This window comes from Stegodyphus dumicola, chromosome 10, assembly GCF_044657685.1.
Source record: "Stegodyphus dumicola isolate Sdum_Otavi_A_Nest chromosome 10, ASM4465768v1".
In the NCBI taxonomy this organism is placed as follows: Eukaryota; Metazoa; Arthropoda; class Arachnida; order Araneae; family Eresidae; genus Stegodyphus; species Stegodyphus dumicola.
In genome coordinates this window covers 124240686-124257552 of record NC_140777.1, presented here as the reverse complement: position 1 = coordinate 124257552, position 16867 = coordinate 124240686, and the positions used below count along the sequence as shown (strand labels likewise).

The 16867-nt window shown below is 30.6% G+C and overlaps 1 protein-coding gene across 2 annotated transcripts in view; it reads left to right on the top strand.

Moving 5' to 3' along the window:
* Positions 1–16867, top strand: part of LOC118205501 (immunomodulatory peroxidase-like) — a 120494-nt gene that overhangs the window by 34499 nt on the left and 69128 nt on the right. Inside the window, exons 3-4 of one of the 2 annotated variants that reach the window (XM_085825507.1) lie at positions 5068–5179; positions 13565–13788. The exons of the other annotated variant lie outside the window; for it this stretch is intronic. Coding sequence (XP_085681633.1) covers positions 5068–5179; positions 13565–13788 — 336 coding nt within the window. The remainder of the gene's footprint in view (positions 1–5067; positions 5180–13564; positions 13789–16867) is intronic. 2 annotated transcript variants of the gene reach the window in all.

Here is a 16867-nt window from a genome sequence, read left to right as displayed (position 1 = left end):
TACAACCTACATATCTATAGATTTATATGAAATACAGTCTTGAATCTTTTATAACGTCTAAAAGTGGATACTAACTAAACTCCATCTTCTGGCCTCGCTGCATAGTTAATATATTTGGTGGTATGGACATTTTCGTGGTTTTTCTCATGTGTAACGGGAAAATAAGCCAGTTTGCCTTAAAACGTCCTCCACGAAGACATCCATCCTCGTTGGCAGTTAGCTCTTGCTTGCTTTGCCATAATCGAATACATCAAACATTACTTTCGCAAAAAGGTGTTTGCGCATTTTTCGGACAATTTCAGGATATTTAATTAATGTTTCAAATGTAAAGATTATTTTTTAAATGTTCAATATGATAGTCTTTTTCTGTGCTATAAGTCTGCACGGTGATTTTCTATGCTAGAAAGGTTTTCCGTAAAACTTCAGGGGTATAGATTTCTATTCCTACTACTTTCCAGAGTCCATAAAACGCGATGGGTTTGCGCTCAAAATAAGCTCTTTACGAGACCAAAAGCACAATAATGCATGCGCGAAACATCAGAGGATTTCGGAAGGTCTAGTTCGAAGCTGCTAGTTAATAAATAAAAGTAGCACACAGTTAAGAAAACGGCCCTTTGGACGTAATTTGTATATATTTGTACACAATTTTTAATGAACCTTTTTTGAGTTTTCATGTATTTTTGCCCTGCCACAGAAATTGATTGAATAAGTAATATATCTCGAATGAAATTTGAGGAAACAACTTAAAACGAAGTGCAGCAAGAAATGTGTACAATTTAGTATTCTGAACAAGGAAGTTGTGCGGTATTCACGTCAGACATTTCTGACATATGAAGCGGTTTATTTGACTGGATTACCGAAACCTTCGGAATTGCTGAAGAATGAGAAGAGTTTTATGCAAATTCCCGCTGAAAATTGATTCTTCTAATGCTTCTCTAATTGTTTTAACAGGTTCGAAATTCTGAAATCATTCCATATATTTCTTATTTTAATTTTTTATAATTATAAATTGTACTACTTGGAACTTTCTTAGTGATTTGCATCTGGATTTATCAGAATTAGGTAAGGGTTTGAATCTGTATGTGTTAAACTAGAACTATCTGTTTAAGGGAAGTAATGCCTTCGTGGACGGCGGACTTTAAAAATGAGTTTTTTTTAAGTTTTTGTGTTTTCAACAAGAAATTTTATACATATACATATTATAACATCAGTTTATAAAATATAAGTACAAAATTTCAATTTATTTTAAATTAAAAATTTTTAGAACAAATAATTAATTATTTTAATTAAAGATATAAAATGCTCATTGCCCGCTAATTTTCAATATTTTTTCCTTTTAGTTATAAAGACTTGACAAAAGTTTTTGTGTATCCGTTATTGAATATGATGGACCAGAAATTTTTAAAAAGACTTTTTGTGAACTTAAACCCAGTTTTGGGGAAACTTTCACCATTTGTGAAACATTATCACAAGTTTAAACTTCTTAATAACCTCATTTCCAAAAATGCATACTTATACCTGCTATGATATATAATAAGATAGTTTCTTCCATATATCATTCCTTTTTAACTAAAAATGAAACAGATGGAGCATTTGCAAGACATACGAACTGGGAAAAAATTTGTTTTGAGAAAATCGAATTTAAAGTTTTTCTTCAAATTTTCCTTTAATACAGGGTCATGGAAAACAGCAATTTAACTTTAAATATGAATATGTAAACATTAGATTACATTTTCGTATCATTTAACTATTTTTAATCCTGTAATATTAAATATTAGAAAAATAAACATATCGCAAATTGGCATGTGATTCGAAGTTATAGGTAGAAAGAATTTATGCAGTATATCCAATGAAACTTTTAAAATTCACCTGCCTCATGTGTTTTACCTTCATTTTTTTGCATTTACAGTATCTTATAATGCTTTCCAATATGCTTTACTATTTCTGTTTTTTTCCAAGAAGGTAAACTTCTCTTTTTGCTTTGGTTCATTGTAACTTCTTTAAAAATTAAATATTTGAACTCGATATATTAATATTTATAAATATATCTAATACTTGCATACGATGTAGTTACGTATATGGAATATTACGAGAGTAAAAAAAAATCAATATTTTGGTTGAATTTTAATTATTTTAAAGTCCACCGTCCCCTTAAGGGTAACTGGCTAGCCTTGTGTTACATATGGGAAAACACAGAAAAACGCCCGCGCAGCCAGCACATTTGCTGAGATTTGGGCTCAAATCGATGTACCAGTATTTAGCAATCTTATCAGTCTTGTGGCCACTTTTTGAGTGACAAAACAAAATAAATCAACTAATAGAACCATTTAATACATCTAAAACAACATATAAGTAGCTGGAAGTGATCATCTTATATAGACTAAGCGTTTCACATAGGCAATAAGGAATGCTAAAATCAGATTTTTATTCCTAAAATTCAAAATAAAGTTATGACTTGACACACAGATGCAATTTTAATTTTTGTAATGGACTGAGTGAGAGCTCTAGATTGGATTAGAAATTATAAACAAATAATACGTTCTAAAATATATTATTCCATTCCCATTTCAGAAATTTCCAGCTCAAATTTGAAGTAAATCCGTGAACCAAGATTGAATTAAATCCATATTTATTGGCGATTTCCCTATAAACCTCAAAAGGTTGATTTTAAATAAAAACGAGGAACTTAGGAGCTAAAATAAAGTCAACAGTCGACTTTTTAAGGTTACCTTGAATAGGACCCTTCAGATGGGAAGATAATGTATTTTATACAGCTTTATGTGGAAGATTATTCTGTTTGCAGCAGAATCTGTCGTGCATATAGTTTTTTCTTTTTTTTTCTAAAGAAGATTACCATCGTATACATAAATCTATTACTTTTTATAACCATCACTTTGATTATTTTCTCACGTTTTGAGGTTTTATTGTCCAAGGGCTGCAATAATGGCTCAGCTCGAAAAATAAAGTTTTCAGATAAAAGTGTTTAAAGAACTTTTGGGGAGCTTTTGAAATGCAGGAATGATTTGCTAAATGGATGAATTAAGGAGTAAGCCTTACTCTAAGCTTCATAGGAGTTGTGTTAATAATAATTATTCTAAAATGTTATAAAATTAACATGATTAAATATTAAAATTTATCAAATCGTGTTATTGTTGCCAATTTTTTTAAACATCTTGTTGAACAATATGGGAAGCTCATGCTCACAGTAATGAAAAAAATTCAGCGACAAGAAATTAAGCTTTATTTAAATTACTACACTGTGACATGTGGATCAAAATTATAAAATTACATTCTTATTGTTTCAACGCCACATCATTAATAAAAATAAAAAAGAGAATGCGTAATTTCCCAAGAATAGCCTGTAGAGTCATTAGGTTAATTGTAAGCAGAAAAGATGAAAAATATGCAACCGCCTTCCCCGGGAATCGAACCACGGACCTCTGAATACCGGCTCAGTGTGCAGAACCACTACACCACGAAGGCTCGCTAGAGAAATGGGAGAAATACCTTATACACTCCCCTTCTTAAAGGGCGACTAGGGTTTTAGGGGACCTAGTCGACAAATCCTGGGTCCGTAGAATCATCATCCACAACCCTTTTTAGTTCGGGCGCCACTTGTAGAGTCATTATGTTAATTGGAAGCAAAAAAGATGAAAAATATGCAACCGCCTTCGCCGGGAATCGAACCACGGACCTCTGAACACAGGCTCAATGTGCAGAACCACTACACCACGAAGGCTCTCTAGGGAAGTGGGAGAAATACCTTATAAGCCTATATTTATAAAAGTTTCAAAATAGAATGATTAAAATTTTAGATTGATGTAAAAGCCTGAATAACACCTTGATAATGCATTGCTGGAGAGTGAACTCTGTAAATCGTCAAATTTCTTCTTAAATATAGAATAGCATGAAAAATATGCAAGAAGTTTGCTGTAAGCGTTTTTTCAATGAAGCTTCCTGGACAAATTGCGAACTCTTTCTACATGTGGAGCTTTCATATTGACAGTTTCAAAATATGCGTAATATTAGAAGTAATCCAATGATTGCTTTTTACTTTCAGTACAGATATGTAATTAAAGAGTCACCATTAGGAATTACAATAAAAATTCGACATGTCCGATCTATCAGATTCTTTGCATTATCAAAGCATCTAGCCCAAACTAAACAGTGTAAGTATTGAATTTTACATTCCTCCCAAATTAGCTTTTATTTACCATTTTGTGTGTTACCTTTATTTATTAGATATCATTTTCTTCGCACTTAAACCATCAAATTCAATACAACAGCAATATTGAAAAATAATTTTAAAATGAGCATATCTTTAGAATTTCCGATACACAGTCTTGCACGCTGAAGATAAAAATGTTTTTTTTTTTTTTTTTTTTTTTTTTTCGTACAATCTTGCCATTGCTAGCTTTAAATCATTGAGTTTGTCAATGAAAAATTCGTTAAAGTTTTACAAAATATGAAATAGATAATAAAACAAATTCCAAATTCCGGACTTCCAGATGCTTATATTTAGTGCAGGATTACGTTATTCAGAACTCGATGGCTCTAGGTACTCTTGTTTTATGACAATGCGAGAAACTTATACACATTTATGCAGATTCTTCATTATTTAATTTCTTTAAATATAACAGAGGGAGGTAATATTTCGTGGCAACAATTTGGAAAGTGAAACGGACATTTAAAGTTTTCGATGCAAAATGGCAAAACGAAATTAATAGTCCTTCTGGGCTAACGATTACGTAACTCAAAATCGTGTTTTAGGAGCTTTGTCAGTAATTTAGCCCATGAACGATGCATGGTTGGTGAAATAAAAAGGAAATTACAGCTTTAAAAGCCTCCTTCATGGAGATACAGAACAATCCTTCATTCTGAAATGTAGTTTGAAATTTCTTTGGTTAAAATATTAATATAAATGGAATTATAAAAATCTTGTGAAATTTAATGTAAATGACCCTTTTAATACAACAATCAGTTTAATTTTCAAACCTTGGAGTACTCAATTTTTTGTTTTGTTCGTTCATTTTACAGAATAAATTTATTAAATTTTTACATGTGCAGATCCAGATGTGACTGATATCAATTTAAACAGGAATTTTAATCTGGACGAAGAGGTTACCAGACGGGAAGAACTGCAGCACATTTTTGAATTTATCGCTACAGAAACGAAAATGTAATTATCAAAATTGTTTTTGTTAATGTTATTTCTCACATTTAACCTTGTGAAAATTTGTATTTAAGAATTTCATTTCAGGTCTGACAAAAGGACTTCCAAAGAGCTGATAGAAAACATATGTAACTATCGTGTTTCGGTAAGAAATAATCGAACTTTTAGTGAATATGGCACTATAAAAGGTGACAAAAAAGGTCTCCAGTCAATTTTTTTCTTTTTTTTCTTGAGAAAAGCTGAAAAAACCTAATTTTTTAAATGCGTATGTAACTAATAAGAACAAATATCATTCAGGTAAAACTATAAATTAAAAAATATATTTTACCATTACTCTTTATAGCGAAGAATGTGGAAAGTTTCTAAGAAAATCTTTAAACTTTATGCTTGTACCGTAAATCACTTCCATATAGTTCTTTTCAAAAGTCAACGTTAAAACGGTATTAATGAGTTCAAGGATGAGTGAAGGTTGCAATACGGTTGAGAAGCATATATATATTTCGTCCAAATTTTACTGGAATATGCGAGAGAGAACTGCGTGATCAACAGTGGAGATAAACATGGATTAATAAAACAGAAATACTACTAATGAGCTGAATTAGATCATGAATTAGATCTTTTTTCAGATGGTAACACTTCCAGAAACAAAACATCATTGCCCTTCATATTATGTATTTCTTCACCTATGATCTTCTTCCATAGCTTTTGTTTGTCATCTGGTAACATCGATATATTTTTATAAGACAATGTTTCTTGATTAGCAATCATGGTTTTGTACATTTCTGGCTCAGCGTACCTAGTCGACTGCCTTCTTTCTCTTGCAGATTTCTCTTAAGGCTCTCTTGCAAGTTCCCATTTTCTGTTTTCTTACTACGTGGCATATCCACATTGCTTATATCTTTGGTAGTGCTTTCATCTGTATTTTCTATCTCAGTTTTCAGTTCTTATTTCAGAAAAATTAAGGTTCTCAGAAATATACATTTTCATCAATATTTTCAATAAGCTAACTAAGCTTGACATTTCTGGACACCACGAGATATTTTAGTGTCGGATCCATTAAACTATATTCCATCGTAGAATTTTCTACCAATAGCATTTTCTTTGACTTAGTATTTAATTTCCTTTGCAGACAGAAAGTAACAGCATATAAAAGTCACAAATAAACAAGTCAGTTTTTCAAATCAGGATCTTTACCATATTTTAAGCTATAAGGCGTAAGTTCTCAGTATAGCTATTAGGAATCTTATTATGAAGATAAGCTGCCGTTAGGAGTGAGTGAAGAAAACAATTATTTTCGCAAACGCATGTGGGAAAAGTTTTTCAAGAGTCAGAAATAAAGCTTCTAGAATCTAGAAGGTAGGGTCTTTTAGAACACGCACGTTATATCACCTGCAGTAAACAAAACAATTACTTGTGAAGCTTGTGTCTCTTTTTGCTTAGTGGTCGATTTTGATTTAAGTAATGTTTTATATGTCCAGATTTCCCTCATTAAAAACACAGAATCTTGTTGCACTGTTTCGTATTTATACCCTTTCGTTTTACAGTGAAAGCAGATAAGTTCCTTTTGGCATGTAGAAAATGCAGCTTTATCTTTCGTTGAATGATAATTATCTATAATTTTTGATTCAGTGTAAAGGGCTTCCACATCTATAAGTCGTGTAGTAACAAACTAATTAAGAGTTAAATTCACACTTAGTTGATTTTCCAACTCAACGTTTACAGTTTCGAACTCTGGTGGAAGTGACATAAACATTTAAATTACTGTATTCATTGAAAGTTATAAGCCTGCTGTTAATTCCTTCTTTTGACAGACGTGCTGTCTCATCAGGACTTCATCAATCTTCTTTAGAGTTACCAGAACTTTCCTGGCAAGTATTTGATTCATTATTCCTTTAAAATCGTGAACACTACGAAGTTTCTCCTACATTTAATTTGCGACTTATCTGTACAATGACGCCAGAATTTGATTGTTTAATATAGATATAAAAGCACAAATACTTTTGTGCATTTAACCACTTCAAAAGCCTTCATTGTGTTTGATTTTAGTTTCCTAAATGCTGGTCTAGCTCCTTGGCTGCGAACGATACATTGCGATCCCAAATAGCCAAAGTCGCTTCTTTCAAACGTCCACAGCATACCCGTCTTTATCACTGGCCATTGCTCCCATACGAATAAATTTGGAGCAATAGATCTATAAACAGCCAATTCTTGGATAAAAGTATCATGAAGAAAGTTTGCTGTTAAAGGATAAATAAATTGGAAGGTTTTTCATCTAACCTAAAAGTTTTAAATACACAAAGGAAAGATACAGAAATAATATGAAAGATTTTGCGCAACGACTAGTACTGCTATTATCTGCTAGATACATGGCCACAGCTGGACTAGCTGCGCCCTTTTTATGTGTAACTCATCGAATCTATTAGTTAGTGTCGGTAAAGTTTCGCTGACCTAAGCGTGCGCTAGACATGTTTTACTTATTATTTCAAAACATAAAATACTCGATATGAGATTACATCTAAAGGGTGTCCCAAAATTAACGCAAGATTTGAATTCAATATGAAAGAGAGTTTTTGTCTTTAGATATTTATTTTTTAAATGAATCATAAAGTAGATAGGATAGAGTTATTTATGTAATAACACATCTGGCAAATGGCTTCCACGGCTTTGCTGGCAAATACGCACCCTTTCGTCGAAATTTTTCATGACCTTTCTGCATAATTGTGGCTGAATTTCGCTGATGCAGCATTTAATTTCCTCTTGTAATGCACGTGTGGTTGTGGGATTGTTGACATAGACCTTTGACTTCAAATAATCCCATAAGAATAAATCTAATGGTGTTAAATCACATGATCTAGGGGGCCAATTCTGATCACCGAAACGAGAGATTACACGATCAGGAAATGTCTCATGCAATAATTGAATTGTTTCATTGGCTGTATGGCATGTGGCACCGTCTTGTTAAAACCACATATTGGCCACATCAATATCATCCAATTTCGGCAGAAAGAACTGTGTTATCATGTCGCGATATCGAGCACCTAGTTAAGAGTTGCTGCTTGACCAGCCTCATTCTCAAAAACGTATGATCCGATGATGCCTCCTACCCAAAATCCGCACCAAACAGTGACACGTTGTAAGGGCATTTGTTTTTCGCTAATCACACGTAGGTCCTCCGAACCCTAAAGGCTCGTTTCCACTACTGCGTACGAACGCGTTGCGTTAATTGAAGACACGCCTACGGCATCCGTACAAGCGTTTCCACTGCTGCGTATCCGTAAAATATTTTCATTTTCCACCGCTAGGTGTCACTGTAATATTTTGGCGCCAAACAAGCAGTTCGCGAGTTAAGACGCTGAACATCTGAATTTTTCCCGCTTAAGCGAGTATTGTTTGTTTTGGATTTGATATGGATCCTTACGTAAAACGCAGAAAAGTTTTGTTTACTAAATTTCCATGTTATTGGAAATTTTTATTTCTGCTTATGAACTGCGAAAGTAAAGTACGCTAGCAATTTTTACATAAGTAAGGTTATAATGCATATTATGAACATCACTAATTCCATAGAAGCTTAAGTAAATTAAAAAAAAAAAATGTGTTTCTAGAAGCCTTAAATATTATGAAATAATATATATATTATTAAAACTAAAATGTACTGTTAGTGAAAAAGTAAACAAATAAATAAACAAAATAAAAAAGTTAAAGGGATTAAAAAATAGTTGTTACTTTAAAATTTAAAAGTACAGAGCAGCTGTAAAGAAAGGTTCACGATATTTACGCAAAATTTGCTATGCTTGTATACCGCTGACTTCAGGGTCATAGCTGGATAATTTATTAGAAATCTAGTTTGTTTTAAAATGCACTATGAGCAGTTATATTTTATGCATAATCTATAAAATATTATTTTTAATTTAAACATTTTTAATTCATACCTCTTTTTATAGAAGTTATAAAAATAAGATTTTTCTCTTTATATATACGCGCATTAGGTAAAGAAAATGGAAATATTTAATTAATTAATTCCTGCGCTTCTGCTGGAGAAGACTGAATTTAAAAGCAATTATTATAGTAATTTTTTGTTAAAAAAATGTTTAGGGCATTAATACTGTCTCATGTTAATTGGAATGAAAGTTTAGAGTCGTAAACATCCCAAAGTCTGAGCACATGTATATACATTCACAAAAAAGTGAAACGAAAAAATATATATATATATATCTGTAGGGTTTCAAAATAAATTAAATTTAAATAATTCTCTTGCGCCATTGCTGCAAGGAAGGAAATTTGAATTTAACAAATATTTTCTATTCGTAAAAAGCAAATTAAAAGTTAATTAAATTTAAATGAAATTTAATGCAAACAAATAAAGGATTAATTATTGCTGCGAACTAATATACAATATCATTTAAATTCTGAGAGCATATGTAAATCAAGTGCAAGTATCAAAATCCATCAATAAATATATAATTCCAAAAATTTATTTATCCTATTATACACTTATGCATTTTTATAAATTTTTTAGGATTAAATCTATCCTATTATTCATTTATGCATTTTTATAATTTTTTTAGGATTAATAATCTATCCTATTATTCACTTATGCATTTTTATAATTTTTTTAGGATTAATAATCTATCCCATTATTTACTTATGCATTTTTATAAATTTTTAAGATTAATAAATTTTTGGAATTATATATTTATTCATGAATTTTGATACTTGCACTTGATTTACATATGCTCTCAGAATTTAAATGATATTGTAGATTAGTTCGCAGCAATAATTAATCATTTCTTTGTTTGCATTAAATTTCATTTAAATTTAATTCACTTTAAATTTGCTTTTTACGAATAGAGAATGTTTGTTAAATTCAAATATATATGTACAGGACATGCTTTAAATTAGTATTATATAATTTTCAAACTTTTTTGCGGGAAAAATTTTAAAAAAGAGCATAAATAAAACAATATATTTAATGCATATAATAGAAATAAATTATAAAACACGAATATAGATCAAATTGGAATAAAAAGGTAAGAAAGTTGCAGACAGGGTGCAAAAAGCGTATGGGATTCGAACTCACGACTCCAAAAAAAAAAAAAAAAATGAACATTCTTACCATCAGCTTTACCACTAAGCTAGGATTGCACGTAAGTCGCATGCATATTTTGGCTTATATACATCATCAAGTAAATCAATTCTTAAAACTAAATTTTTTGGTCCTATTTTAGTGTGCTATCGTCTGAAAAATTCACCAGAGTTTTGTTCTTCAGCTTCTAGTACATTTTTTACAAAAATCATTATCTTTTAAAGTGGCGTTCGGATTGAAGTTAAACGGGCTGCTAAAGATATATTTCATGTGCTTACACATATATGTTATCCAAAAAGATATATTTATAAAGGGAAATACAACTTAACATACTCTTCAATGAACTGGAGTATTTAAAAGGCTATCAAATTTAATTTATAATTAACGTTTATAGTTTTTACCTGTTTCAAAAGAAAAAAATAGCAAATCTTTCAATCATATCTAATTTGCTATAGCAGTTTGATATAGTCAGACATTCATTTTCATTAAAGCTAAATAAGTATGCAGAACTAAAATATGATTATCAGAACAAATTTTACTATTTCATGGACTTGGAATTATAATTTTTGCCGCTGATTTTCTTGAACTGAATTTCTTGAACGAACAAGTACTGTAGTTGTAGTTATCTTGTTTTTCTGATCTTTTTTTAACTAAATTCAGCTGATTGCTGTCTTTTTCAGCACGCAGATTTCTCGCTATAATGTTAATTCAGAAATAAGTATTTTTTAGCAAAACATTCTTTCCCTATTAGCGAGCGTTCATCGCTACTTCTGCCGCCATTAATTTTTAGTGACTGCACCTGATTGCTCCTTTTTTACCACGTGACCCCAACGCATCCGCAGACATACGGATAGAAGTTGAACATTGTTGAACTCCATCCGTATGTCATCCGTCGCCGCACACCGACCGGATTGCAGATGTCAATCAAAGTGAATTCGTTCGCTGATTGGAGAAACGCATACGCACCGATACGCATACGCAGCAGTGGAAACGGGCCTTAACACGGCAATTTTGGCGATTAACAAAGCCATCGAGGTGAAAATGTGCTTCATCGCTTGGGATTATTTTGCTAGAAAAACCAGCATCCACTTTTTGATGATTAATAACCCATTCCACGAACTCTCTTCGCTGTTCATGGTCATTAGGCTTCAGTTGTTGTGTTAATTGAATTTTGTAAGCATGAAGACACGGATCTTTTGTGAGTATACGCTGTAGAGAACTTCTTGAAATTAGCAATTCTTGTCCACGACGCCAAATTAATGTTCCTTGGTTTTCAGAAACACGCACTGCTTCAATATTGACATTTGAACGGCTTGTTTTTGGAAGACCGGTGTGTTTAGCGGTGAGTTCTCCAACTCATCCAGTCTTTACGAATTTTTCCATTAATCTTTTCACAGTTGACGAGGTTAAAACACTATTTTTACCATATTTTGTACAAAATTTTCGAACTGCGGCTGCCAAACTTTCATTATTTTTAAAATATTGTTCAATAATGAAGGCACGTTGTTGTATCACATGACGCTCCATTTTCACTAACCCTAAACTCTCGGCTTTCAAACTGTTCTTTTTTCAGGGTTGCAACTTAATGCAAAAATGGCGCCAAATTCAAATCTTGCGTTAATTTTGGGACACAAAAATAAAATCAATTTTCTTAAGGGTGCAATTTTGTGATACAATTTACAAAAGAGATTTTAATTTTCAAGAATAATTACTATGATATTCATACAGTTTAAGCTTATAACTAATATATAATTTGGTTATTACTATAATACTAGTATGTAACTAATAGTAATAGTAGGATAATATAAGATTATTTTTGGATTATTTTGAAAATAATGCAAAAACGTTTCTTGAAATAATCACTTTTCTGCAGAAAATATATAAATAACCTTCACTGGAAATGAAAACTTAAGTTCACTATGATTAGATAGCCTTAAAAAATACATTTTTAAGCTATGGATAATAATCAGTTATGTGTGACGATTAACAGCAGTTATAAATAAACTTTATGTAGAGACGCTGTTTTTTTTTCAACGGAAAAAATTACTCGCCCGAAAGTTTTATTATTCATAAAAGCTAATTTCAGATATAAAATGGAAACATTTAGAAGCAGTAAGAGGCAAAAATAACATCATTAAACTTAGATGCAGTAATATCATTAAGATTTTCTCTTATCTCTATTCAAAAGTGTGTAATGTAAAAAATTTCAAAAGTAATCCATCGTATTTCAAACAACAATCAGACAATCGTATTTCAAACAAGAGAAATCTATACAAAAAGTAGTAAAATATAAAATATAATGCATTTTATAGCTGCTTTGGAACTGGATTCTTAAGCTGTAAAGCTTCTTAAACCTGAGCTGTATTAGAGTACAGCAAAATAGAAAATTACATGCAAACCATAAAACTGATTACTACATATATGTGAGTATAACATTAAAACTGGAATATCCGGTCTTCACCACATAAGAAGAGGTATCATCGGAGCCATAGGCTAAAGTTTTAAAACAATTTTAAGCTTAACGCTAAAAGTAAGCTATTAATTATAATTAAGATATCCTAATTAAAAAAAGTTAAAATTTTGACGCCCTCTGACTGTAGATGTATTCGCCTTGCCATCATTTTTATTTCGCACTATATACAACATAACAGTGTTTTAAGTTACATTAAAATTACAATAGCATGATATTTCATACAATGACCAGTAAGATATACAGCTATTGAAATCAATAATTGGAAATTTGGACACATAAAAACAGTATGAAAAACACTTTAGTACTTTGAGAAACTGTAACAGACAATCATAAGGAAATATGCTATCATAACATGAGTATTATGTTAATAGCAAACAATATGAAAAAGAGTTAACATAGATACATAAATGTAATATGAATGTTAAAACAAAATTTCTGGCATGACTGGAATCTAGTCATAAGGTTAGGAATAAAGGTCATTTCCTTTAGAATAAATAAGTTCCATCAAATTTGAAATTAGTGATCTACCTCTATCAAAACTCATCATTTTATTGTGTCCTCTGTAAGCGATTGTGGTAAAACCTTGAGTCTACCCTCTCTCGTACTTGGCATTCCATGAGCATGTGAAAAGCGTCAGCCATTGTATTTCCACATCTGCATGAGCAGTAGAAATCTTTTAAGATAAATCCTCAGAGACTTTTGGAGAAAACTTGTACGTTGTTCTTCCAGTGTCGTCTAATGAAATGCGAAACCATTAAATGAAAAGAAAAAGTTACATAAACGTTACTAAAATAAATACTGCATTTTTATAAAACACCTGTTTGGTAAATTCTAGGTATGAAATGCCTGAAGAAACTAGAGATGAATTGATTGGGAAGATTCAGGAAAATCCAAAGTTTCACGAAATTGTCGCCAGTTGCAAGAAGTCTTTACCGTCTCCAGAATGTAATTCTTCATTACTCTATAGAACATTTGATGGTACTTGCAATAACTTAAAACATCCAACTTGGGGCTCCATATTGACGTGCACAGAAAGATTATTGCCAGCATATTACAAAGGTAAGAATATGTGCCACACTACTAAACAAGAATCTACTTTTAATCTGATATTGAAATACATAGAATAAATTAATATTTGATCAATCAATAAATAATATATATAAAAGCAATACCTGAATTTCCTAAGGACGTATATTCAAAATTATCGAAACATTCAAAAAAGAGAGGTAATGTAGCTTCCTGTACACCAAATTTGCCTTCACTGAAATGAAATAATAAGGACGGAACTTTTATATTTCATTACGTAATATTTTATATCAACAGAGATTATACAATTGAAAGCTTAGAATACCTTTATTTGCTTAAAACAAAATACAAAATCAAATCAATTTTTTTAGCAAAATTAATCAATGAAAACAACGTTTTCTATATTCAGACGCACAACACATTTATTTCATAAAAAACTAATGAATATTTTTATTTACATACTACCAAAACTAAACACATAATATTGTTTTTAGTAAATTCAAATCATAACAAAATACAATTAAAACAGTGGTTTATATAGAATAAGCTATTATTTAAATTGGATATAATTAATGCACGAAAAGAAGAAAAATAATATGTAATATATTTTAGTAGGAATAATAGGTTAATTATTTCTATTTACAGAATTCATCTACAGTTTTATATAGCGAATAATAAAAGTATGGGATGTCTAAATAACGAACTCTATTAACTTAATCGCATTGTCAAATGTTTAAGCTACTATTTTTTAAAATTTATCATGGGAGCCTTACACTTTTATTATTCGCGCTATAAAATTATAGACGAATTCTGTATGTAAGTAGAATTATTTAATCTATTATTCGTATTAAAATGTATGATAAAGTGTTTTTCTTTTTTAATGCGTCAATTATAATAAAAAGTTATAGGGTGTTAGTTATAATTTTAAATAAAAGCTTATACCAGAAAAACTCTCTTTTTTTTAGTTGCATTTTATTTTGTCATCTTCTTCAGGATGTAACACATATTTTAAAAAATGTAGAAAATTCCTTAATTAATATTTCTTAATCATAATTGTTTTAAGAGAGGACGTAAAATTTGTTTTATAATCTAAGAATATTTTAAAACTCCATTTCCGATACATTTTTAGGTGTTAAAATTTTAAAATAAATCGAGAGATTTTCAAAAATTAAAGTATGATTTTCATTCAAATTTTACTGAAAGGAGTTTTTCCTGTTGTAGCTGTTGGAGCAAACAGTAAAATTAACAGAAAAGTAAGAGTTAAAAGTAATATGACTATGTGACATGAAATAAAACATACGCAATAAAAATTATATTCAAAAATTTGAAAAAAATCTGAAGCGTTTCAGATTTTAAATTACGTCCAAAGGGGCATTTTTTTAACATTTTGTCTGTTACCTTTATTTATTAAATATCACGTTCACTTAAACCATAAAATTCAGTTTAAGGGCAATATCGCAAAATAGTTTTAAATTGAGCATATCTTTAGAATTTCCGATACGAAGTCTCAACGAGCTGGAGATAAAAGTGTTTTTTCTGTACAACGTTGCCATTGCTCGCTTTGAAATCTTCGAGTTTGTTACTCAAAAATTCGTTAAAGTTTTACGAAATAGGAAATCGATCATAAAACAAATTCCAAATTTCAAATATAGGCTTCCACATGCCCATATTAGCAGTAGGATTACATCATTCAAAATTCGATGGCTCTATGTACCGTTGTTTTATCACAATGAGAGAAATATACATACATTTATGCAGATTTTTCATTATTTAATTTTTTCAAACATAATGCAGGACTCGAACATATGGTGGCAACAGTTCGAAAAGTGAAACGGACATTTATAGTGATTCAACGCAAAATCGAAAATCGAAAACAATAGTCCTTCAGGGGCAAAGCCCCTTTGAACTAAATAGTACTACGGAAATAAAAAGTTTTATATATTGCCAAAAATTTTGGCATTAAAAAGTTTTGAGATTTATGAGGATAATTATTTGCATATTCTGAAAGAATTTCATTGGCGCGAGAAGATAGAAAATTAAAATGCATCGGCTCCATGATGTATAAAGAAAAAAATATGAAAATTCCATGGTTGCGCGATCAGTTTAACGGAAACGATATTTACGTACGTATGCCCGAATAAACAATGCAATCGGAACGCCAGTATATTTTGAAATTCCTTAAAGTTTTACGCTAAACGAAAAAGTTGAAAAATTTCATAATAAATAAACAGCTATCTGTGACAAATAAAGGTGTACTGTGATGCTGTGGGTTACTGTAGACACAAAAAAATTTATATTACTTTTAAGTCTAAAACTGTTTTCAAAATTAAAATATCTAATATTATTATTAAATTTCCAAAAATTTACTTTATTAATGCCTCCTTTCAGAATAATTTTGGCACGTTTGGGAGATTAAGCTGGAGAAAAGCAAATAGTATACTAGTTCTTAATAGTTTTCGTCGTCATGCAACGGAGAAAGTAAAAAAAAAAAAAAAAAAGGCATATCTCCTCTTTAGATTGGGGAAATAATTATCGCCTGGGGCCTGGCTTACATATTAAAACAATTCGTTAATTTTTTTAAGAAGTTCAATGTATGTTTATGTATGTAAACCTTCGGTAAACACAAAATATGCCTTCTCTGAAGATATTGGTAACTAAAATGATAACGTGAATGACTTCTGACGTCTGACTTCGTTTTCAAATAAACTGTAAAACTGCATCAAATTTTGGAACATTGTCTCATATGAAAGTTATTTCAAATTGTTTTCTACACTTTTGATCAAATTTCTTGGAGAATAACATTTGTCAACAATATATCTGAAAGTTTATCTCTGTCAAAATCTCATAATTTTAATGCACGGATATTCTTTTTTTATATTGTTACGAATTTGGTACTTAAAAAGCTAATGTTAGATCAATTATAAATTAAATGGTTTTATTTCCCGCGCTGTGCAGTGCGTGACGAATATTAAAAGAAAGCTAAGCCTGAAAATTGAAAATACAAGAGCGCGTGCATTAAACATTTAATAAATATCTCTTTTTGATTTCGAGAAAGTACTAGAAAATTCTCGCGCGCGATTTTAAAATCTTATAAAAGGAGGAAAAACTCTCA